The following is a 26,347-nucleotide window of genomic DNA, read 5'->3' as shown; positions in this document are numbered from 1 at the left end:
TTGACTTTTGAATGACAACTTGCCAGGATGTTCTCAATACACATTAAACAAAGTGCGAACCCCATTCTGAAGTCAACATTCTTTATTTTCAAACCTTGAACCCGTACTTATTTTCCTTTTGTTATGCTAAATGTGCAGTGTTATGGAAAGACCATAGCTTGTAAAACGATGGCAGGCCAGGTAAACTACAGTCTTCTCTCTCCATCTGCTGGACAAAGTGATCCCCTGCAGCCTTTTTTGTTTTAAATTGATTCCGGCCTGAACAATATTTTATTTTGTCAATTGCGAGGAACCACATGTAATTTGACATAAAACTAAACCATAGCGTTTAAAATATGACAAACGCAAGGCTACCTTATAAAGTTCGGCACTTCCGGGTTATTACCGAATCCCATACATTGGGAACAAGATGGTAATCCTCTCACCCTGAAACGAGAGCCATTGTTAGTTTTTAAATTACAAATATGAGTTAATTGACTTTTAAATAACGCAACTGTAATTAATGGATAGCTAAAACCACATGACACGAACGCTGTCGTCATGTTCTTAGAAATTTGGGACGGTATATTTATTGTTAAACCCGGAAGTGTCGTGCAATGTTTATCTTTGCTTATGTCAGTGCAGTACAGTACCTGGACGTATTTTGGCGGACAAAGATAACGATACCAAATCCGTCATTTTCACGTTCATTCGGAGGTCGACTGTGACTCTTCTTGTAACTGTATCAATGTACGTTATCGTTTTGTTTTGTTTCACTGTATTTTCGACCATTTGCTGGTGAAAAAACTCGCAACGTTGCGCGTCGAAACAGGATTGTTGACCTACTTTAACATACACTTCCTCTTCACACATTTAATTATAATCTATTTATATTATGGGAAGTTGTGTCACTATTCACTAAGTGGTTAAATGTGGAAATACCGAGACAAGCAGACCCGTACTGTTATTGGATTTTTTTTAAATATATTTTTAATTTTTTTTTATTTCAGTCAGGTTAGACTTTGCACCACTGGCCTGAAGCCAGAAAGGAAGAAACATTGCCAAATTTGGTTCAATTAGTGTGCTTTCCTTCAGCGTCCAATTAAATGTGATGCTGCTACGTATTTGGGGATTGACAGTTTAAAAAAAGAGTTATATTGTATCAAACAACTTTGTGTATCAAACATTATGATGAAGTAACTGTTATTATGTTTTCTTTTCAAGGTCAGGGTTCAATTACCACTTGTGGTTGCCAGTGGCTGTGGGCGTCATGTTTGTGGGTCTCCCATATTCCATCTCTCTGACTGCCCAGTTGATGCTTGGCTGGCCCACCAAACCAGGCTATAAAAAGTACCTAGAAGCTGTAAAACCGAGGTAACTTAAAAACAGTTATGTTTGCTCTGAAGAAACACAAAGTTTGATTCCTTCTTACCTGACACTTTGTCTCCACCAGACGAATTTACCGTATTACAAGAGCTATGTTGGAGTCACTGAAATGCTTGCAATATGGGAGACTTTACTTAGAGATGAAGTCATGGTACGAGAATGACAAGAACAGGATGTTTTATGAAAAGGTGTGTTTTCTATTCTTTGTGTTGTTTTTGAAAACATTCTTTAAAAAAAAAAATACTGTAGTACTAACGGTATGAGGCACACTTCCTCGAAAAACATCCAATCCGCGGAGTCACTAAAAGACTAGCATATTGTGAGCATAGATCTTGTGCTGGAATATATTTTGTAAAATATTTATAAATATTTTTCTTGACCTTTATTTGGTCATTAGGAAATGCTTCTTCATAAATCTCACTTTAAAGGGTATCGCATTTGGTCGCCGTGGGAACAAGCTTGACCTGTACCACCCTCCCCGGTTGTCTGAAGATAAGGCAGCGCCACTGCCCCTGGTGGTATTTGTCTACGGCGGTGCTTGGTGCTCCGGAGAACGACACACTTACTGTCTGCTGGCCCGACACCTGACCAAAGAACTCAATGCAACTGTCATCTGTCCTGACTACACTACTTATCCAAAGGTCAGAACCCTAAACCTTTCTCCACTCTTCAAGATTGAAATATAAAGAGCTATGAGTTCAAAGAGGACTTTTAATCAATGTTACTGACCACATTTTTCTTCTAATTGCCAGATGAACGTTTTAGGGATGGTGCAAGATATTGCAGACTGCCTGATTTGGGCTCAAGAGAGTGGCTCACAGTTCAACTTTGACAAAGTAAGAAAATTGATGTTAATGATTTTAATCTTCATGACAAGCAGACTGACATTTTTCAATTAACGAGTTTACTTCTGCAGCTACAATATTAGTACTTCCTTCCTCTATGGATATTAATAGTCAGACCGTCATAATGTATCTGAAGGGACTGATACTGGATTTTCTCATACATCATTGGATGAAAGCATAATAAGCACTCTTGCGCCACCTAGTGCTGAAGTTGGTAAATTACTGTTTCATCCACCTTTTACAACCTTACACAAAATGTTCCAAAGGAAACGGCATCTTGTGTCCTGCAGACGAAATACAAGACAAGACTACAAAGCAGCAATACAAAATGTATTGTTTACTCGCATCAGCAACCATCGTGGTTGTTTATTAATGTCTTAAGGGATTATGGTACTTTTCTGAGTGTTTTTTAGCATAACTAATTTCTCCAAACTTTGCTATTAAAAGCAGGAGCGTTATTAATTCTGTTGAAAAAATATTTTTATCGTGTCTTGTATATAATCTACAGTACATTCACGCAGTGAAGGACTATAAGCCCCTTTTATCTGTTTGTCTTTTGCAGGACAACATTGTTTTAATGGGCCATTCGGCGGGCGCACATCTTTGTGCACTGACTACGCTGTTTCTCATAGATGCAAAGGAAGAGCTTTTCATCGAAGCGAGCAAACAGCAGCGCCTTGCATCTATGATTAAAGGAGTCATCTGTAAGGATCTAATTCCTGTTTCTGTTACAGACAAAATCATACTGAAAGAACCAATTTCAACATTTATCCGTTTTCTATACCGCTTATCCTTGTGAAGGTTACGAAGAGCTTGAACTTTTGGTTCAACCCTAATAATAACTCTGCAATGTGAATCACCATTGCATTACATTAACATATTTTCTTGATAGCTAAGTTATACATATAATAGTTGTTGACAATGTCACTGAAGTATTTACCATTATTTCCAATGTAGAAAAATATGTAATTCATGCAAATTATGGCTGACATTTTTCTACAGGTCTCAGTGGCGTGTATAACATCATGGAACACTACCAGCACGAGCAGAAGCGAGGAGTGGAGTATGTCTCGTCCATGCATAAAGCCATGAATGGAGTGCAGAACTTCCCGTTCTACTCACCCACACACTTGCTGGAGACGTTCGACCAGGAAAAACTAAGCAGGTGATGAAAGATGCCAAGAAGCAGCTGATATGTCATATCTCATTGTGGTGACAGCACTTTTTTTTTGTAAAACTCCTTTCTCCTTCTTCCAGAGTGCCACCATTCACTTTGATCCACGGGATCAGGGACATCTTGATTCCGGCGGAAGCTACCGTCAAGTTCTCTGAGCTACTCACCTCACTGTCCGTGAAGGCGTCGCTCTACTTGTTGCCTGCTGTCGACCACTTGGAGATGATCACTGACCTCATGGAGGCCAAGCGACGCTTCTATCATACTATCCACAGTTGTATTAAACACAAGTTCATGGAACTTGTGGAAGTCAGCTGACCTCTCGTCAGAAGATTGATTTTATGTTATTTTTTAAATAATTTTCCTGGCTTTGAAAATATTTGTATATGATTGTTCAAAAAGCGTGGCTTCATATTTCACCAATCAGGATTTCAATACATTTCAAATCATTTATTCGTGTTATGTGTGTTATTCATTAAAATACTGTCAATAAAAGAACATTATGTGGTCTATTTTAATCCTGAAATGTAATTAGATATGCCAGTGTTACTCTTTACTTATACATACCGGTAGTTTGTCTATCTGTGCCTAAATATTGTTCCTTTGCGAACCTCGTGAAGATAAGCGGTTCAGATGATGGATGGATGTACTTTATTTTCAATATTTATTGAGCCAGAAGTCCTAGAAAGAAAACCAAAAATCCTTCCACCGAGGATTGTAAAGCTTTGAAACATATTTCTATTTTAATATACTTCTAATTATGGCGAGCTTGTGGACTTTAATTTAATTAAGGCAGTCTGCAAAATACAATAATGATCATGTTCTGGATATTACATAAAAGTTTGCGTGATGATGGACTAAAACATGACATAATGGTCTTTTTTTCTTTTCTTTTTTTTTGTATAAAGCAATTATGGATAAGTGGGCCGTCAAATTTATGTTTGGATGATCATTGACCAATTATCATTGATTAAGTGCTGCAGTATTTACATTTCTTACAGATTGTGAAATTTGCATGTGTAAATAAATAATACTAATATGTCATGTTATGAATGTATTAATTATATTTATGATCCTGTACATGTGTTTTAAACGTAATTTAATTCAAAGGGACTACACCATGGTATTTTAAGCCCTTGCATAATTAACTATAGGCATTTAATGATGAAATCTTACCTTTGACACAATCGCGATGTAATTTCTTATGAAATATTAGTTATTTCGGTGGCTATTTTTCTTACCCGGAAGTCAAACGCTCGCTTAAGACAGCCAATTGTCATTTCATTGCACTTTGGCATTGCAAATGTGAAGAATAATTGATTGCTTTGAATTAATTTGGACAGAATGTTTATTGATAAAAACTACTTTTGTCATTATCCCATGGAGGGAGGTCTCAGAGAAAGTGGGCGTGCGGGGGTGGGGCCGCACGCAATGACGTCAAACCGTGCCAACAGCTCGTTTTCTCAGGTTGGGAGGGGCTGGTGCTTGGAGAGCAGAATAACCTAGAATTTCTCATACTGGGTCGAATGGAGGAAAACACAACTTTGGTCATGTTTTTGGTGAGGAATTAGCATTTTAACATGGCTAAAAGCTCTAAAAAGTAGATTTTTCATGTTGCAGTCCCTTTAAATATACAGTATATATTTTATTTTTTATTACGTTAGTTAATGTTTTGCCTCAATGGGAAATTTCATTAGTGCGTGTATGACTTCTTGTTTGTTTTTTTGCTTCAATCTTTACCATTTAAATAGCACAATGGGCGTGGTTACACATACCATTTTTCTAATTGGCTAAGAGGCACATGTGATTGAGCCCAGTGAACTCCGCCTGGCAACAGGTGACCAGCCGGCAAACGTGCCTGAAAAAACAAACAAAGAATTCAAGTAATTCCGCTGTACTTTTATTACTGTTGTAAAAACCCACTGCTCATGACTTAAAATTGTAAAATAAAATACAAAAATAAATCACGCCACTCGTGTCTTTTGTGCTGTTATTTTGGGAAGCGCGTTCACGTGCGCACTCGCCGCGCGCTCACGAGGCGGAGTTTCTCTCGTCGTCTGTCTCGAGCCAGTGCTTGGTGGGCTCGGTGGTCCACTCTTTGCTGCGGTTTCCTCACGCACAACCCAACCAAACTGTTAAGCCGTGTCTAACTACACGCCAAAGAAGACAGAGAACCAACGTGTGCGAGCATGTGAAATGTCGACTTAGCGAAGAAAAATGTTCTCCTTTGGGAAAAGAGCCCCGAAGAAGTTAGTGCTGTGGCTCTGCGGGCTGCTTTGGTGGTCGCTCCTGGTCGAGCTAGCGTCGGGAGGTAACTGAGCTACTTTAAAACTACTCACAAACCAGGATAATTTCTCTTGCTGCATGATTACTGTACATTGCCCTCTTTTGGGTTCAACTTTTTTCTTTTTTACATTCATTCAGTATTTGAAAGCAGAGAGGTAAGGCTACCACTACCAACACATACATAAAAAGGTCAAAAGTGGCGTTAGCTGTTGCTAGCTGTTATTTCAAGTGACATGTTGCTTACAACGATTTCATTAAAGTACTGTAGTGTTAAGTCACCATTATTACAACGCAATGCCGTGATTTCTCATATTGTCCACTCACCGACCATTTCATTAGGGACACCTGTACAATACTGTCTAATGGCATCCAATGCAAAAGCTGCATAAAAAATAATACTTTATTTTCATACCATAGAGAGTTAGACACTGTAGTGCAAATTGGGCACTGCGGTCTTTTTTTCCAAATACAATACACATGCATATTTCACATGTACTTAAAAAAAAAAGTCCATAGGTGTAAATGTAAGTGTGAATAGTTGTCTGAGTCGAAGTAACCTAACTATTCATGTTTCTTTTCGTCTGACTGGTGAGATACAGTATATGAGCAGAAAATGAATGTTTTTTGTTGTTGTCTTTTTGGTCCTTGAATCTTGCTTTCTTAACATATACATTTGCATTAAATTAAAATTAGTTGTTTTGGGGGCTGTCAAAATATTGGATGTCAAAATATTGTGCAGGTTTACCAAGTTTTTATGTTGTATGTTTCTGTTAACAGCATAATGTTTCAGTGAAATGATTGGTATGAAACATTTATGCACATAGCAGTGCAGCAAAGCACACTCATTGCACAGGAAGAAGAGTATGGTGACGACAATAACACACTCAAGTGACTTCAGCCTCCTTTCCCAAGGGTCAAGGCTGTGCATGTGTGTTATTTTTATGGCAATATACATTGTTACACTCGTGACTCATATGTGTATACATTAGCCTCTCGTCTGCTTGATTTCATCCTGGGCATGTGCCATATAAACTCAGTGGACTTCACGCATCCCGGCTGTGCCAGTGGCGATAATCAGGAATAATTTCACTGTGACTCACTCACTCCATCATGCATTGAAAATAGCAACAGTAGTGGACGCAACTCGTTATGTGACAAATTGACAATGGGCAACCAACATTTATTTTTTCTAACAACATTTGCTGAATCCTCTGTTTATTTGAAAGGCGCCCGAGTGTCCCGACTCCCTACTGTAATGGTACTTAATTCATAATTATGTAAATATATGAATGAAAAAAAATTGTAGGTTGTCAATATAAAACAAATCAAGTCAAGTTTATTTATATAACCGTAATGCGATGTGCTGGTGATTCACGTGATATGCTGATGTCGCACATCATGTCCAAATTATCGGCACCATTTTGATACGTCTCCAAATCTTGCGAGCTTTCTGTTCCTGACATCCCCTTTGCTTCCCTTTGTGCCCATACAGATTACTAGAGTATTCTGTAAGAAGCCAGTTCCCCATGTAGGGCTTTGACAAACAAAAAGAGACACTTGAGTCAAGTTGCATTGCCGATTTGTTGGATAAACTTTGGCACACAAGCAGTGACAAGCTCTGGCCTTGCCTCTAATTAGACAGGCTTTGTTGTGTGCTGTGCTGACAGAACATGCTTCTTCTTACTTGTAGCAATTTCCGCCTCTCTCGTTGCCTTCGTTCCCAAAATGTCCACGATTCAAGAGTTTATGTCTCGAAACGGCTGACACCAGTCTCCTCCAACAGAAACAACAATTATTGGTCTCTTTCCACTACTCTCTAAGAATGCAGCTCTGCACAGCCAAGTGCATTTTGAGGGAAGACCTGTGTTTTTAAGTGAGCGTGACAGTCAGTCAGACATATTAAACGTCATTGTAGTCGCATCAAAATGAATCTGAGCGTGCATGTCCATCCTTGTCAGTACAGTAAAAGGGCAAAATGTCACAGATTTTTTTCATTCTTTCCACTGAAAGGGATGAGCAGTAAATGCACTTTCCGTCTGTCTGTGCCAAATAATTCTGTTTATATTTGGCTTTATATATTTAATGATTCCCTAATGGACACAATGTCATTTGCATCTGAATGACAAGAGTTTAAATCTAGGACAGTCAGGTAATAACTGCTAATTAAACGTCACCACAAATAGAAACAATACCTAAGAAACTAGAATGCACTCAGTGGAGCAAACACTAGCTCCACCAAGGCTGAACAGTTTAACCTAGTTTGCATGAGCAACAAATTGTTGATTTTCACATCTCCTTATCTCCTGTATTCACCTATTTTCTCCATTGAAAATTAAGAAACATTTTGAAAAAGATCCCATTTTATAATGTTGTAAAAAAAGAAAAAGAAAAAAGAAGTTGCACCACCACCCTCACCACAAAAATTTGTCAAAATCATTACTTCTTTTTTTACATTGTCAACCGAAACGAACAGCATTTTAAGATACAAGTTTCTCATGGATGTGGAACTCACTCATGATGATTGATTATGTCTTGTTCTGATCCAGAACATGCTTTCCTGGAGACCGCAGTATAAGAAAATATTACAATAAAATAAAAGAAGAAATGTACTTTTTCAAGAAAGACATCCGGGAGATATATATGTAAATTAACTCTACATTTAGATGACAAAGATTTGCCTTTAAATGAATGAAGTAAGTGGTGGGGAGAAAATGTGTTTGATACAATGATGGCATTTGATTCTATGCAAGGTAAGGTGTGGGGGGGGGGGGGGGGGGGTGGGGAAAGCTACCTACATTGTTAAGCAGCCCACATTAACACTGTGAAGTTTTTCTTGCTTCTTCATTGATCTTACGCAGGAAATCCAGCCACTTAACCTGTCTGTCCGTCTGTCATGTCTGTCTTTAATTGACACAAATAATACAAAACTAGAAAAAAAGACTAAATAACTTACATATACACTACGCAACTGTATTTTTAACGTTGTTTATTATGGTCGAACTTGGAGCTCTCCAGTAATGAGTTTTTTTTTCTGTGGTGTTTGGTGTAAAAAGGTTGAGAACCACTGTGTTAAAGCCCCCATTGTAGGATCATCCACTGTATACTGTGATGGCTGTAGTTTTAATTAACACGGTTTAGTGGTTTGTTGCGCTAATTTGCCTTGAAGGACAAAAAGAGAAGAAAACATTAATTAATTAGTAGTCATTCATTTCTACTCTCTCTTTATCTTTGCCTTTGCGTCAGGTGGAAGAAGAAACGGGGGATATGTATTTGACTACAGAAGCAAATATGTTTGTGGATCTTTGAATTATGTCAGTGGGAGTTGATTGAAAAGCATGCTGCCGGTGCCTGGGCATGAAGGCTTGGATGGGACAGCTTCAGAGCACATTAGTCTAGATTACAGGCTGATGTGAAATGTCAGGGAAGTGAGCTAGAAGAAACAGATGGATCTGCCCTTGTTTGTATACCGTTGCAAGAACTGGTGACCTTAGAAAATGTGGGGATGGTGGGAACCTTTCATGTTCAGGTTGAAGGTCTCCTTCGGGGAAGGATGGGTCTCAACTTGCCTGGCTCATCCAGAACCTTCATTTGAACATGCGAATGATATACCTGCTAAACTCACAAGGCATGCTGAAATTTAAAAGCCACTTGCTTTCAAACCAAGTGTGTTTCTTTTTAAATGCAATAACTCATTTGAATTCATGACTGTGCTGCTATTGTACTTAAGTGTGAATTATTAATTATGGCACAAAAAAATACAGCTTGTCCAACAGAGATGCATGGTAAAGCAAATTTATGATGTACACTGTCAGCATGCTTTCCTTTTGTGCATGAACAGCAACTGTGCATAATGCTAAATATTTTCAGGCAAAAACTTGCTTAAGGTCATGGAAACTTTAGGTTAAGGTTACTTTAAGACCCTCTGGAAAGAAATGTAATGTGCTCTGAAGTCTTTGTGCGCACATGCGTGCACGCTACTCCTGTAAGGGCAACCAGAATGCTAATTAGCCTGGTGCTTTTCTATCTAAATGTCAGATGTGTGCTATATTAAGGCCACAATACTTTACCTACTCCTGGTTTTCTGTATTTACGCCCTTGTTTTTCTTCTTCTCAATGATATACTATGACCATAATTGATTATTGTGAAATTCAGCAAAATAAATGAGTTATATGTGAGAAATATTTTGTCTATTTTTTTTCAAACAAATGTGCTTCACTCCCTTTTCTGCTATTTTTCCCCAGCGTCCTTTTATGGCGATGGCTTTGTACAGCTGAAGGCAACAGAGTCGTCCGACCATAACAAGCTCCGCATTCGCTTCCGAACTTCCAGTACCAATGGCCTGCTGTTTCTTGCCGCCGGTCAGAGCGACTATATTCTACTAGAGCTCAATGCCGGTCGCCTGCAGGTGGGTACATCCATTGCCCCCACGCATGAGCACATGTGCTCAAGCATACATTGCATGAGCACACTCAAGCATACATTGCATGAGCACACACATGCATGCCTACAAAAAGTTGTGCTCACACCATCGCTGACCGACCCGAAGCGATGACTCCAGCTCTACTGACAGTGTCAGTCTTTCGACCCGGTAACACAAGCAGACAAGTCTGCGTGACGTGGGCTGAGTGCTAGCTCCATACCAGTCCCTTCATGTCACAGCTGCGCATTCTGAAGGCTGTCTGGTGTGTGTTCCTAATTCTATTTTGTATATTATAAGCATGATTAACATTGGGAATTAACTATTTTGTTAGGATTTACAATCACTGTAGGAAATACATTTTTAATAGAAGTAATCCATTCTACAATCAAACTCTTGGCATCATTACATCAATATAAACTTTACTTCAAGCATTGTTTTAAGTCGGTTTTGATAATCATAAAAGTGAAAACGGAAACACAGTTAACATTAAAACAAAGTCCTAATTGTAATGGCAAAGTTGATAATTGTTTCCATACAGTGGCCATCCTAGCTTGAATGGCACCCTGTGTGAGACCCCTCTATAGCACAAACAAATTTTGGGGCATCAGAGCAATGTCGCCCAGTGCAGCCACACATTATACACAATTACACATGCTAGAAACCACTACTGGTTTCACACACGCTTATTTGACTTTTACCTGCTTATTTTGCCCAGTAATGATGGACATATTACGATTTGAATGACTTTGCATTTAGAAGGAAGTAAATTCCATGCTAAGAAATTAATTGTAAAGTCTGACATAAAATGATGGTTTATTTTTTAGAACCTGTGCATATTGCTGGAAGGATTTAGGAGTAAAATACATTTGTAAATTTCTGATTCTTCCTAATCTCACTCTAAGCAGCTCTGCCAGGTTAAATCTCCATACAGGGTGAACATACATGGAAACATTTAATTTACGTATTCCAAGGTAAAAGTCCTGAGAAATTCATTTTCGTAAAGTCAAGCAACTATTTTGTTAAAAGTACAAAGTGAATCACACTGTGTTTCATGACTCTCGTTCAGTGAGCATGGGGAGGGCCTGCTCATCCCCTCTTCCTTCAACAGGCTCAGGCCACCAAATAATTGTTGGGTTCACTGGCACAAGTGAACAATTGTGAGTCATGCTTGAGCGTCTCTCCCTGGAAGCCCGCGCTCGATTAGCAGGGACTCAGCAGCAAGCCTTGGCAAGCATGTCATCAGAATTAGTTTGAGAAGGTGACATGATGCACTCGGGGTATGGCTCAAGGCAAGGGGATAATCATTCTCTTCCTGTTTGGAATCTCAGACAAATTCCACCCTTATAACAACAGGTGTCATCCTTTAACACGAGGCCTCAACTAAAGTGTGTCTGACTGTCTTGTAACAAAGTGTGTCTTTCTTTTCCCCAGCTGAAACTAGACTTGGGATCTGGGGAGCAACTACTGCGATCCGAGAGAGGCACGCATCTTAATGATCTTGCCTGGCATTCGGTGGAGGTCAACCATTTCAAGCACAATGTCACTCTGACAGTAAACAAGAACTCTCACACAAGTGCAAAGATCCCTGGCCCCCATCATGTTCTCAACATCGTAGATGGTATTTATGTAGGCGGTTCAGTTGGCCTTGACAGACTTTACCTCCCCAGAGACCTAATTGGCTTTCGAGGCTGCATGGAGGATGTCGTCTTCAATGAACATGACTTGCTGTCATCGTTGAGGCCATACACTGGATTCAAGACTGTCCATGAGGTGTCGCTAGGTTGTAGTCCCCAGTTTTTTGCCACAGAAGAGGACCCTATTAGCTTCTTTAGCTCCAGGGCCTACGTTTCGCTTCCCTCCTGGAATGGCCAAAAAGAAGCGGTGTTCGAGTGTGTTGTGCATACTTCAGCCAGAGAGGGCATAGTCCTGTACAGTTCTGCCAAAGAGGGGGACTTTGTGGCATTGGAGATTCAAGAAGGTTTGCTAATGGCTATCATTGGGAAGGGTGGTAGCAAAACGGAGCTACGTTCACTTACAATTATCAATGACAGGAAATGGCATGCCATCAAGATGCGCTTAAATTCTAAAATGCTTGAATTAACTGTTGATGGGGAAATGGTGAAAAGCAGTATTAGCTCTCGCTCAAAGGGGCTGCAGTTTAAAGGCTACGTTTTTATTGGCGGCATCGATGACAGCACCAGATCGGAAGTCAGAACGGTTGAGTTGATGTCCGTGTCAGGAAAACGAATGCGTGGAGGCTCCTTCAAAGGATGTATGAAGAATATTCAAGTGAGCGCAGGGAAGGTGGGGCTTGCCAATGCAGTCGTCACAAAGGATATCTCAGTTGGCTGTGAACCTGAGAAAGAACCAGTGCCATTGACCTCTACCAGTCCAACAAGTGTGCCGGAATCGCTGTTTTTCTTGGTGACCCCAACACCGTCACTGCACATGTCAACACTTGCAAGGGGTTTGGACAGAAGGTATGGCTCTAATTTCGTTCAAGTAAAACCCCTGATAGTTGAAGAAGGCGGCCGAGCATCTCTTGAGGCCAAACACATCAAGGTGCTCTTGGATTTCAAGACGCTTGGTATTCGTCAGTCTCAAATTGTGTTCCAAATTCAAGATCAACCAATGCATGGTCAGATCAGGCTTGATGTTGATCAGGACCAACCCGAGAATACCTTCAGCATGTTGGACCTTTGGCATGAACGAGTAATGTACATCCATGGAGGCTCTGAAGATCCAGATGACTTCTTCATGTTTTCAATAGCATCCAGCAGTCGGAAAGAAGTTCCGGATTATCTCAGGGCTAGCAAATTGTACCGCTTCAACATTACAGTAACACCCACCAATGATGCACCTGAATTGAGTCTCCCCGAAGGCAATCTTTTTGTCTTGGTGGAGAACTCAAAAAAACGACTCGCTACAGATGTTCTGAAGGCCACAGACACTGACAGCAACTATAGCAATCTTGTTTTTACTGTGCTCGGGAACCTGAATGCAGACGCAGGCTATTTGGAAATTGAAAACAACCCAGGAACAGCGGTGACCTCATTCTCTCACTCAGACTTGCAAGAATTGAGAGTGTATTATGTTCACACAGGGGTTAGAAACTCAAGGATAGTGCTTAGAGTCAGTGATGGGGAGAAGGTTAGTAACACTGTAGTTTTAAGGGTGATGACTGTAGCACTTGAGTATAAAATTGCTAACAACACAGGTCTGAATGTCAATCAAGGAGAAATAGCTGGAATTGGTTCACAACAATTGTCTGTAGAAACCAACGCTGTCAAACAAGTGATTGACATCCGCTATGATGTCATTGAACAGCCGCAGTATGGAGAGCTCCAGAGACTTCACTCAAGTGGTGAATGGAGGCCCACTGACTCGTTTTCCCAAAGGCTTCTAGAAAAAGAAGGACGTTTGAGGTATGTTAGCACATACCGCGAGATCCAGACATCCAATGCCACTGATTACTTTAAATGTAAGGTCATTGTGGCTGCAAGGGCAACCACAGAAATCGTTTTCCCAATCACCGTGAATTGGGTGAGGTACAACTTGGTGAGGAATGTAATTATGAATTTGGATAAGGTTAGGAAAGTGACACTTGACTCAGAGTATCTGTTTGCTGCAACCAAGGGTGTGATTGTTTCTGAGGCGGATCTCTATTTTAGGGTTCTCACCACACCAAAGAAAGGAAAACTGCTACTGGACTCTACAGTCTTGACAAAGAACTCAACCTTCAGCCAAAGAGATGTCAGTGATCTAAAAGTACGCTATGAACTAGTTGACCGGCCTCATGAGGACACACTTGACAGATTCAAGTTTCACCTGTTTTCCAAACATGCTCAGTCCCAGAACTATGATTTTCAGTTTTCAATTAAAGCTGATGTTAACAATGTTTTCATCAGGAATGCTGGACTGGATCTCCAGGAGGGGGAAAGTAAGCTGATCACAAAAAATGAGCTCTTTGCAGAAACATTGCTTACTCAGGATATGCACTACACTGTGATAAGTAGTCCCAAACATGGAAGCCTTGCCCGTATTACTCAGTCTAATTCAAACTCAAGCTATAACAACATCTTAACCTTCAGCAATCAAGATCTTGTAGAGGACCGGATCATGTATGTTCACGATGACGGTGAAACAAGTCAGGATGAGTTCACTTTCATTGTCTCTACCACCCAAGGTTTCAAAGCTTTTATCGCAGATGATGAAATTGGGTCCAAAGAAGGAACGTTCAACATATCTATTCAACTTGTCAATGATCAAAAACCAGTACGTGTCATTGATAAAGTTTTCCATGTAGTAAGAGAGGGACAGAGGCTGCTCACTGTTGAAGATTTGCGTTACCATGATCCAGACTCAGATTTTGATGACAGTCAGTTGATTTACATCCGTCGTGGAATTCCCATGGGAGATTTGGTGCTGGCGAATGACACGAATCATCGACTATTTGAGTTTCGGCAAAAGGATTTAGAAGAAAAGAAAGTGTTGTTCATTCACAAAGGCGTAAGCGTCGGCAGGTTTGTGCTCTTTGTCTCTGATGGCAAAAACTTTGTGTCAAGTCTTTTAGACATCAGTGCACAGGACCCTTTTTTGAAATATGGCAATAACACCGGTTTACTGGTGCAAAAGGGACAGTCCGTTGCATTGTCCACCAATAATTTTACCATCACATCAAATCTGGATATTCGAGATGACCAAGAAGTTGCATTCAAGTTGGATGACACGCCTAAGTATGGAAGACTTTACCGAGACGAAATAGTGGTGGAATCCTTCACACTGTCTGACCTCAAGAAAGGATTCATCTCTTATCAACATGATGACAGCAAACATCTGGCAGACCATTTCAACTTGACAGTAACGGCTAACGACATGCACCTTGCAGCGAGGATCAACGTGAAGGTTTACCTGGAAAGTCATCAGAGGCCACCCATTGTTCAGCATCACAACAATCTACTGGTGGAGGAAGGAAAACCAGTCAAGATTGACGAGACAAAACTTGAGGTTAGTGTGAGAGACGTTGCCAGGTTTGTCTTTGTTGTTGTCTTTGTGTTTGTTGTTGTCGAAAATGTAACCACACAGTGTTTCCTACTGACACACAGGTCACACATGAGGACAATGTGCCATCTGAGATCGTGTTCACAGTCAAGACGGGACCCTATCATGGCTTTCTCCGGCATTTTGTGGAAGCTGACGAACGTTACGTCGGAAGCAAGGAGTCTCCCGTCAAGACGTTTACCCAAAAGGACATTAACAGCGGAAACATCCAGTACGTGCAGGCAGAGCCCAACAAAGTGAACGACACCTTCACCCTGGAGGCTACCAATGGCGTCACCGACGTAGGCGATATTAGCATGTCAGTCGATATCATACCCCGCCTCATCCCACTTCAAGTCTACAATTTCACCGTGGAAGAGGGTGGCTATAAAGCCCTGACAAAGGAAGTACTTGAAGTCAATAACCGACACTTTGCTGGAATGAACTTCCTGTTTAATGTGACCGAGCCCCCACATCACGGCCACATCGAGCACTCCCGACACCCCGGTGTGCCCTTGACAACTTTCAGCAGGAGGCAGGTATGGTACTTCACAGACAATCAAGCAACTACTGCAAAGCTACTGCAAATTTTAATGTGGATATAAAGCAAGTTTCTGGAAAAATACAATTTAAAATCACATGAACATTTTATGAATTTTGCTCAGTCAACATCTGAAGGATTAACTAAACAATTTGTGTTTAATAGGGCTGCAGCTATGGAAAATTTCCAGATTCTAGCAGTTATCCCATTAATGAATTGAGTAATCACATGGCAAAGCCAGCATTAGATTGGAAAAAATTATAAATTAAATGTTCATTATTTCCTATGGGAGAAAAAATATTTTAAATCTGAACAAATTGGAGGTTTGGTTCCCAAGTACATTGTAAATTGTGAGAAACTAAATTTACTTTAATCTGTACTAAAAATAATATTTTCAAGTTCCATTGACTCTCCTAATATGACTAATTATTTTAATGTCTTTCTTCTGTATCTACTTAACATTCATCCTAATGATTTGCAAATTTTTACCAGGTGGAACATGAATTCATTTACTACGTCCACGACAGCAGCGAAACGCTAGCAGACAACTTCACAGTGGTTGCCAACGACACAGGCCTGAGGAAGCAGAGTGAGGCTTGCGCGCTGTTCGTCCAAGTTACAGCTGTCAACGACGAGCCCCCTGTTATCACCGCCAACAGGGTCCTCAGGGTGAGTTGACACCGCTGCTCTATATTTTAAACGTTTACTAGTATATCTGGCAATGCACTTACGGACACTTTTCATGTGTGTATTGTTGCAAGAGAGATGTTGAGGATGATGTGTCCACACACAGTTTTTTAAGTTAATTTTTTTTTTGTTTTTTTAAGAGATTCTAAACATTTTGTATTGAGAAGTAATAATTTTATGTGACCAATATACAGCAGATGTCCTGGGTTCAAATCTTGTCTCAGGCCTTCCTGACTCTATGTAGCTTTTGTTCTCATCTTGCTTACATGATTTTCCTCCGTGTACGCTGGCTTCCTCCCGGTCTATCGTCCAAGGTCGGCTGGAATAGGCTCCAGCTCACCTGTGACCCTAATTAGGGAAAACACTATAGAAGTGATGGATCATTGCATACTATACAGTTTCAACAGATGTGCGTAACAGTTTGCTGTCCACAAGGTGGCTGTCTTGTACTTTAATGTAAATTGCTCATAGTTAGTTTGGACAATGATGTAGTGTTGTGGAAACAAAATATTTTAACAAAAATTAAAATATAATATATATTTGCTCAAATTTAAAATAAACACTTGATTTCTAACCATGTCGTTCACAATAAACTAGCTACAATAAACAATAATACAAAAAACACAATAAACTAAACTAAAATAGCTGGTAACTATACACAGGGGTCTCTGAATAAATTTGATTTTGAAAAACGTACAAAATTTGATAAGTGAAATTATATAGATTCACTACAACGGTAAAATGGATTTTTAAATATTGAACTTTTCTTTTATGTTTTCTTTTGCATTCTATATTTTCTTCTAATTTATTAAGATGCACCTCTATACTTTGTGTGTTTTATTTTGTCGCATTTTTCTCTCATTAAAAGTTAGCTGGCTGTAAACATCATTACATATTTTAAACACTGTGTGTGTGGGGGGGAGGGGGGGCTAATTATAGGTTACAATAGAACAATAATAGATGTGTCTATTTGCCTGTGACTCAAGATGTGTACAGTACTGTTTCTAAACCTGAACACGTGTAATCTCGTCATGTATTCTATATAATAGGATGAAAAGTGTTGAGAAAGTGTTGACAGGGTTGCTGTCATCTCCACCGCTAAAGCTTGATGATCTTTTGGAACCCCATGGAGATCCTGAGATTTGACGTGAGGTCTTTAGGAGACTGTGCAAATTGATCTTATGTGTCTTTGAATTTGAATCAGCGCTGACGCCGCTCGTCAGACTGATCCCCGCTGCGACTTGCTGCTAAGCGGGGGAGTGCTCGAGGTGCTTGCCATTCCCTCCGGAGGGATGCTGATTAGCACGCACATATGGAGGAGGCGTTCTGTGGTGCTGCTGATGGGAAGTGTGAGGGTCCCATGTGTGTGGCTTACAGGTGCTAATTGAAAAAGGACCCCGTGCTTCTGTTCCAGTAAAAGCAGTTTACTCACAGAGCATGTGACACATTGGCGCAAAGCCTATCATTTCATCTCCACTAAGTCAAAGCCTGTAATTTGAACACCATTTCCTCTACACTAAGTCATGAATCTTTGGAAAAGAGAAGGGGTACTGAAACAATAATAAAGAAAATATACAAATTTTAGTCACCTTACACTTTTTTGCAAGAATGACAAGATGAGTCCTCACATTCGCCTTTATTTAGAACAAGGTGACATCCATTTTGTGCTTTGTACAATGCTCCTTGTAAGACTTTCCAAGCCATAACTGACACTGGCAACAACAAAAGAGAAGCACTGTCATAGTTTGGATCTTCACTGCACAACTGCCTGTGGGAATTATGACCTGTGTTCGTGGCGGCGTTACGCAATAGCTGCTCTGGCACAGCAAGTAGGAGCTCATTCTTTGTTGTCAACTCTTTACACAGCTCGCTAGTTTTGCCTTGGAATTAAATTTGCACATCATCATGAGGCTTTTGGATTTTCAGTGTCCTTGAATGTGTGCTTACAGTCTGAATTCTTACAGTATTCACTCAGAGTGAAATTCACTTTATTAGATGGTGTACCCCGACAACTTCCTAATAATACAATTGATTATCTATCCGTTTTTTATTTATTTTTTATAGCGCTAGACTAGTCCTCATTAGGATCCCAGCTGACTTTGGGCTAAGGCGGGGTATACCCTGCGCTGGTCGCCAGCCAATCGCAGGGCACATATATACAAACGACTATTCACGCTCAAGTCAACATCACCATAAGGTAGCTTTGAGACTTCCACATTTCACCCCCAAAATGTTGACAATTTCTATCGAACTTTGAACATATTCTTTGTAACAAGTAGATGTTTGGTTACGGTCACAGTTTTCTTTTGTTTTTGTTTTATTATTAATTTTAATATAAATTAACTGCAAACAGACAATGCACATGCAAACTGCCAAATATGTAAGCCTGTTGTAGTATTTGAACAGCGCAGGATGCTGGACCTTGAATATGATTCACTGAGCAAGCTGGCTATTTAAAATTTCTGATATATATTTTTTTAATCAATTGATGTTTCATTATGACAGAAAATGGACACGTTAACCATGACACACATAATATGACGACATTTGGTAAATGTAAGTGTATTTATTCTGCAACATTACTATTTCATTTTCTCCTGAAGAAAGATTAAATCATGCTTGTAATGTCACTGAAAATGTCAGAATGTTTCTTAAAGGGGCAGTCACTCTGTATCGACAAGTTGAACAGCAAACGTGATAAAATACATGATAAAAATGACTTATTTTATCTGATAACGTTTTGAAGCCAGTAAAATCTTTTAAACTATTTTTTAAATCAAATTATTATTATAAAGAGCATTTTACAGTAAACTCCTCCCCTTCTAAAACATGCATGTTAATATGTTTGGAAATGTTAGCACATTTCTACCGGTCATTCATGCTGTCCTTTCGTGCTTTATCTAGGAGACTTTTTTTTTCTCTTTTTTTTTTATCAGTTCTGCTTCATTGGATGATGTGCAATGGGAAAAGGCTAAAGGAGATAAAAGAACAGTGTGGGAAAATAGCCTTGGAGCTGAACATCCGCAGTTTTCCGTGTCCATTGCGTGTCATAAAGAAATAAAGGGCACAGATGAGATGCCTCCAATGGCCTTCAGCTGTGTTATTGCAGCTGTTTTGTGATATTGTGATACCGTCAATTGGTATTTACTATACATCCTATTCTGTTATAGAATTTGATATCACAATCAAAATTAGCATATTACTACAAATTTGTCATTTTTAATATTCAAAGGTGCAATTATCCACAAGTTTGTGGTATTTTGTGGAGATTTTAAGCACTTCATTGAGAAAATAGTAAACATTTTAAGCCTGTCTTTTTAAAGCTGACTGTTTTTGTTTTTTGTTGACACACATTTATGTCTGTCTACCTTGTTTTAAGGTTTGGGTGTCCTCAGTGACAGCGATCAGCCTGGAGGACTTGAGGGCGCAGGACCTCGACACGCCCCCGGAGGAGCTCCACTTCATGGTGACCCCTCCCAGCAACGGACATCTGGCTCTAAAGAGTGCTCCAATGACACCTGTGCTCAACTTCACCCAGGCCCACATAGACCAGGGGCAGCTGCTGTTTGTGCATGAAGGTAAAAGTCATTTCTTAGTCGGCTGGGAAGCAGCAAGAAATAGCTGTTGTTTCTTTTGCCTCCCCTAGGGGGCGCTGCTGATGTAAATGCAGCCAATGTGATACATTTGCTGTTAAAACCAAACTATTTTCAGGTCAAATGTTTATATTCCTGTAAATTAACACAATTTTTAGTGCTTGATAATAATACTCTATTTCTGAAAATAAATGGTGTCATTGACAAAAAAAAATCATAATTTGCATGAATTACTTGCATTTGTCATCAGCAATTCCTACCTTCATGATTTAATGTTGAAATTTGGTTTCTTTCAGGTGCCATGTCTGGAGGGTTGAACTTCCAAGTCAATGACGGTGTCAATTTTACTCCCAGACAGATCTTTAGCATCACTGCAAGAGCCTTGGTCCTCAATTTGGCGCAAAATCGCCCCCTTAAGGTATTTCCAGGTAAATCAAACCATGAAGTTTAGCTGGTATTTCATCTTGATGCCTCTATATTTAATTCATCTGCACTTTACTAACCAAGAGCTGACTATTTTGAAGTATGTCTACTGTATTCTACTCATTGTGCAATCATCTGTTCATACTGACTTCTCTTCTGCTAAATAATTTATCACCAATTGATGTGAGGTCAAAACACAGTTAATCAGAGCTGCTATTAATAATGTTTAATGGTAGCTATGCTATTTTCATACAGTTGAGCTAAAAATAGGCTGCTGACTGTCTGCAAGCTTTCCTGGGATTTCCAGCCGTCTAGATTGCGAGTTTGGAAGAAAAGGATATTATGAGAGTAGCAAACAGCCAGTTGGCATGCTCTGCTGCTTCTTCCCAGAGTGGTTATTTGAAGAGCTTTACACTCCTGTCTGAGGAAGCAGAGTTTTTGCAAACAGGATCAGAGATTTAGCAGACAATTTAGGGGAGCTTGATGGTGTGAGGAGTACAATGAATTATTCTCACAATGCAGGGAGATGAATGTCTTTTCATCTTTCTCACACTCCCCAAATGTCTTTGGTTGGCCTTGGGTAAATCCCCTCTTCACTAAATGTTTGCATATGCCTCATTATGGTCATATAATGGCTTCACAATGTTTCCATGAAGTGTCTGTACCATCACCGAGACAGATGAGGATGCTGCTGCTCACGAGAAGTGATCTCTTCACTTGCCTCTTCGGTGTTGCATTCATCTATTATTGGCATGTCTTATTAGTATCCTCCTAAAGTAGAAGGATCTCAATGAGTCAATTTTTTTTAATGAACTCTCACATTGCATTTGCACCATACTATTAAAAAGTATGTTTGCTTCATTTTGTGTCTTACAAATACAAAAGGCTTTTAGTAGAATTCTCGTTCCAGCCGAACTGCATAGTAGAACGTGATGGACGGCACAACAAATGCTTCATGATCATTAATTTGTGAGAAAAACAACGCCTTTTTTTTTTGTTTAGGGTCTTCAACGGCAATTTCAAAAGAGGAATTGCAAGTCGTAACCAACGATGTCAGCAGTGTTTCTAACCGCACAATTACATTCAGTGTAATCCGACATCCTAAACTGGGGCGCCTGGTGAAGAAGCAGTCTGAAAACGTCTCAGTTGACATTTCAACTTTCACGCAAGACATGGTGGGTAGAGAACAGGAGATCTTTTCTAGCTTCTGAGCAAGACAAATTCAGACTTTGTGATGCATTTCTTGTGATTGTACGTCAGGTGGATCGGAAAGAGGTCCTGTACATTCAAACCCCTTTTGAGTCAGTGGGCTGGGAAGCTATGGACGCATTTACCTTATCTGTGGCTTCACCACCTTCATCTCTGGAGAGTCTGACCTTCAAGATTGATATCTCCTATGAGAATACAGGACCTGAACATAACACAGTCCTTTTGGCAAACACAGGTAACAACATCAATAATCTGTGAAGTTAATTTTGAGTTGTTTGTGAATACATTATACATTATTAAAGGGTAAGTCAACCCCCACTAGTCTAAATACGGTATTTTGGTTAATATTGCGTTAGTGTAATATGAGTTAAACAGCAAAATCCAGCAGTTTTTATCAATGTCAGATGGCGGCCATTTTGCCACTTGCTGTTGAGGGGAAATGACATCACAGTTTCCCCTCAGGTAATATCCAATCACAGCTCAGCTGGTGCATCAGTGGTTATCTGGCACAATTGCAAGGTGCACTTAGCTAGCTTGCTATGACTGCATCCTGAAAGTGCATCTTTCCGCTGGAGTTGCCGCTTTAAAGCGCCTCATTGTCGGCCATGAGTGCTCGCGCACTTTGCAGAGAAAAACAGGAGAGTGACGAAGGGGTGGGAGGGAAATCATTTTATTGTTGCCTTGATTTGCGTGCATGTCAGGAAGAGAAGGCGGAAGAGAATGGTCTTTTCATATACCAATTTTTGTTTTTATAATCATTCAACTTTTTGTTGTTTAGACGACATATTTATTTTGACTTTACAGCGAATTTAAGTTTCAAACCTTGGAATAATACCATGTTCCTTTATACCAGGTGCTCAAGTAACGGAAGGAGAGAGCGTCATTATTGACAAGTCCAAGCTTGACGCAACGAACCTGATGTCTAAGCTGCCACTGCCTCAGCGGAGCGCCAATGAAGTCTGGTTCCAGGTGACGTCATTGCCACGGCATGGTGTCATTGTCGTGGGCGAAAGAAACCTCACGAAGGACAAACCCAATTTCTCTCAATTCATCATCAACAAATACGGCATTACCTACAAGCACGACAACTCTGAGACAACTCACGATTCATTCGCCTTCAGCGCATGGGTCAACCCAAAGGGCAAAACGGCTCAAAGGCCCGTGGACGACATTGATGTTATCGAAGAGTCTTTCAACATTGCGATCTGTGCTGTGAATGACCAGCCACCTGTGTTGAAGACTAAAGCACCCAGTCTGACTGTGGTACAAGGAGATACTGTAGCCATTAAGCCGGACAACCTCAGTGTGGAAGACTTAGACAATCCCCCTGATGATATTGTCTTCTCTGTGATTAGCAAGCCAAATAATGGATACCTAGCGCTTGACGGAAGATTAAATGAATCGATTGGAGCCTTCACTCAAGCCCAGATCAATAATGGAAGTGTTTATTTTATCCATGACGGTAGCCCTACCCCAGGCGTGTTTTATTTCAGTGTGACGGATGGCCACCATAAGCCAATTTACAAACTCTTCAACCTCGATGTGACAAAGATCATCATCTCTCTGGTCAACCACCAAAGTTTGACACTCGAGCAGGGCAGCACAGCAGTTCTTCTAACACAAGACAACCTTGCGGCCAAGACAAATGGCAGGAACGCCACAATTCACTACCAGATTTCAAGACCACCAAAGTTTGGCAAACTTCTGCTGGACACCCAAGAGGTATCACAGTTTGATCAGGAAGACGTACGGACAGGACGTCTTGCTTACCACATGACCAATCTCACGTCGGCGGAAGACAGCTTCGAGTTCGCAGCCTTCACTTCTGAGGCCAATCTGAGCGCGCAAGTGCTAAATATCACTGTCACTCCTCTGATCCAGGTTGGCAAACGTGTTAAGGCTCCCAGTGGGATTGCTGTAAAACTGAACTCCGCTTCCCTTGACGCTTCTAAGCTGGCTGATATTTGTAGCTGTGACCCCGTGTTTGAAATTCTGTCACACCCCAATTACGGGAAAGTGGTTCGGCCAAAGACTAAAAAGTGGCGGAAATCTGAACCTCTTGAGTCTTTCACTTTCCAGGATGTTATGCAAGAAAAAATCGCCTTGGAGTTGAATGCCAACATGACAGGAGTTCAAGAGTTAAACGACTCACTGGTGTTTTTACTTAAAGCTGATAACATCCAACCTGCTAAAGGGGAGTTCCATTTTACCATTGTGCCGTATGATCCCGCGGATGTTCCAACCACAAAAAATCCTGTGGCCGCAACATCATCTCCCTCTCAGACAACAATCCAGACTCCGAGAAATGCAGCCACTTCACCAGAGCGCTCCACAGCTGTCCTTTACACCCAGCAGCCAAGCAAAAACCAACAAAGGTTCAAAGAACGCAGCCGCTGGGGGAAGTCCAATCGAACAAGCATTTTCAGCACAACTCTTGGTAAACCGACCACAGGATCTGATCATTTCCCCTTCATCAACACGCCCGTTCGTGTGGAATCCTACCCGCAAAAAAGCTCCAACCCGCTTCTGGTTATCTTACCGCTGCTCGCTCTGCTGCTGCTTGTGCTCATTTTCGTGGTGCTTGTTGTTTACCTTCGACACCACCGGCGACGGAAGCAGAGGACCGACACGCCAAGGGAGCCCGGTCTTCCAAGCAGCCAGTCAGACCAGGGCCAGACCCATAGGAGCACCGCCGTTCCCACTGTCACTGTCACCCCGTTGAGCCCCACCAGCACAGGTAGCCCTGCTCTCAGCCACTTACTGGTACGGAACCAGCGACCGTACAATTACAACACTGTCGATTCCAACATTCTTGTAAGCTCTTGGAGCAGTGATTCTCCCACTGCATTTTCACAAACGGTCCACACTGCCACTCCCTCTCTTCAGAGGAATCAGTATTGGGTTTGAGCTCAAATAGTTGGATGCATAGAATTGTCCAAAATGTCTTTGAGAGCAAACTAGTGGTTCCATTCAAACCCTGTTTTAACTCATTCACTGCCAGCCCAGTTAAAATGGATTTTTGACATCTATAGCCATCAATGATACTGAACGAGTTAAGCAATATCGTCAAAGACGTTTTGTCCATTATGAATATGTCCAGGTAGTGACACTGATTTTGAATCCTGGTTAAACACTGTAAGAATATGTGAAATTTTGGGGGAAATTGTCTAGTGTCGCTAGTGCTTTTAAGGGGAGTGTACAAGAATGAGATCATGTTTGCTGCCTCTGGGCAACTTGGAGACAGCCATTAGGAAGAATCCAACCACCATTGTTTTATTAGTCCACCCTGCTGCTGTTTGTTTAATGGTCCCGCCGCTGCACCTGGTAAGACCACCAGAGGGTGCCGTTGTTACTACTAAACGTCACAAATAGTGACTATGTAAGTTTGGTGCATGAACACTGGGTATTTGTGACAATTGATGCAGGTGCTGTCCAAGCATTAATTTCACCACATGATTTTCTAAATTGATTATATATTTTCTAAACTCAGGTACCCCCCTCCCCTTCCCCCTTTATTTTATTTGTATGTGTTGCAAGTGGGACGCTCTGAACTGAAATGCTATGTATAGGCCTGATCACTGATGAAAAAGTAAAGACTGTTCATTGAACACATATTTTACTGCATAATGTTATTACTACTAGCATGTATGAACAACAAATGCAATGTTTAAAGTTTAACACTCTACAGTGCACGCTTTCTTTTTCTGATTTGAAATGCCGCATTCACATTTGTTGTCATCAGGGCTCATTCAGAGCCCAAGAAAATGGACTGAAATGTATCGTGGTACTTATGGTTTGGGATGTTTTAAAGAAAAGCTGCTGTCAATGGAAGGTACTGAATAATCACTGGAAACAATATATTATTTTATACTGAACTGATTAGAATCCTATACCCTGTGTACAGTATGCTAATCTCTAAATGATGTAAGCTACATGATGTACAAATGCCATATTTTATTTATATCACATTTTTATTAAACCACTTTAAACTATTTAATTGTCTCCTCAACAGGCTTTAATGTCTCTAATAATTCTGCTTTGGTAGCTTTTAGGATCACTCTCATTACAAGGACTTGATACCCTGCTGGGAATCACTACTCTTTGCACTAAAATGACATCTTACGACAAAAGGTCAGAAACCGATTCTTTGCTATTACTATTATTAGTCTGACTTTCACAAGTATTGTTACCAAAGACAATTTAATTATGCATCTGCTCAGCACACCCCAGTTCTACTCACTAATGCTAATATTAGCCTTCTGTGTCTTAGTGCTGGATACAGTTTTATACTCTTTTGTTTCCCCCAGTTTTGTCTCATTCTGGGTTCAATGCGTTTTTCTTTTTAATGTTTTTTACTGGGAATTGAAACAATTAGTTGATGAGTAAAGTCAACATTAAAAATCCACATCAAGTAACACTTAAAGTTGACTAACAGCTAATCACTTGTTTTTAGGCATCTTGTCTTCCAGCCTTCCAATTTTCAGAGGACTTTTGACTCGCCCGTATGATCCGAGGTGGAGCAGCGAAATGTCCGACCAACAAGACGACACAGATTTCATATGTCTGCAGGTCAGAGAGCAGTCAAATGAACTGGTTGTGGATGAGAACAGCGGTTAGCCTCATTAGCCTTGACTATTCCGATTGCTGATAGTCTTAAAATATTCATACTCGCCAAACCACGAGGCGGCAAGGAGCAAGCACAGTAATGTGAAGTGAAGCCTTCATATATATTTCTTTTAGTACCTATTTTGAGAGGGCCACAA

The 26,347-nt window shown here is 40.5% G+C and overlaps 2 protein-coding genes across 2 annotated transcripts; both read left to right on the top strand.

The window, feature by feature from the left end:
• Nucleotides 1–599: 599 nt before the first annotated feature.
• LOC147173572 (uncharacterized) lies at nucleotides 600–4,428 on the top strand. The gene is made up of 8 exons (XM_086076571.1): nucleotides 600–729; nucleotides 1,204–1,353; nucleotides 1,433–1,553; nucleotides 1,794–2,006; nucleotides 2,118–2,201; nucleotides 2,773–2,914; nucleotides 3,213–3,375; nucleotides 3,468–4,428. Coding segments are annotated over exons 1-8 (1,110 nt in total). The 5' UTR covers nucleotides 600–727; the 3' UTR covers nucleotides 3,703–4,428.
• A 1,016-nt stretch (nucleotides 4,429–5,444) lies between these two features.
• cspg4ba (chondroitin sulfate proteoglycan 4ba) lies at nucleotides 5,445–25,576 on the top strand. Its single transcript, XM_086076957.1, has 10 exons — nucleotides 5,445–5,695; nucleotides 9,913–10,076; nucleotides 11,523–15,098; nucleotides 15,197–15,670; nucleotides 16,165–16,341; nucleotides 19,739–19,937; nucleotides 20,249–20,380; nucleotides 21,378–21,550; nucleotides 21,636–21,819; nucleotides 22,438–25,576. Exons 1-10 carry the CDS (start codon nucleotides 5,602–5,604, stop codon nucleotides 24,489–24,491), a joined length of 7,227 nt encoding a protein of 2,408 aa, XP_085933083.1. The 5' UTR covers nucleotides 5,445–5,601; the 3' UTR covers nucleotides 24,492–25,576.
• Nucleotides 25,577–26,347: the final 771 nt, after the last annotated feature.

Source organism: Leptonotus elevatus, chromosome 5 (assembly GCF_054856555.1).
Source record: "Leptonotus elevatus isolate MCC_2025b chromosome 5, RoL_Lele_1.0, whole genome shotgun sequence".
Lineage (NCBI taxonomy): Eukaryota > Metazoa > Chordata > Actinopteri > Syngnathiformes > Syngnathidae > Leptonotus > Leptonotus elevatus.
The sequence above is the reverse complement of the archived record's forward strand: the minus strand, read 5'-3'. Positions and strand labels throughout refer to the sequence as shown.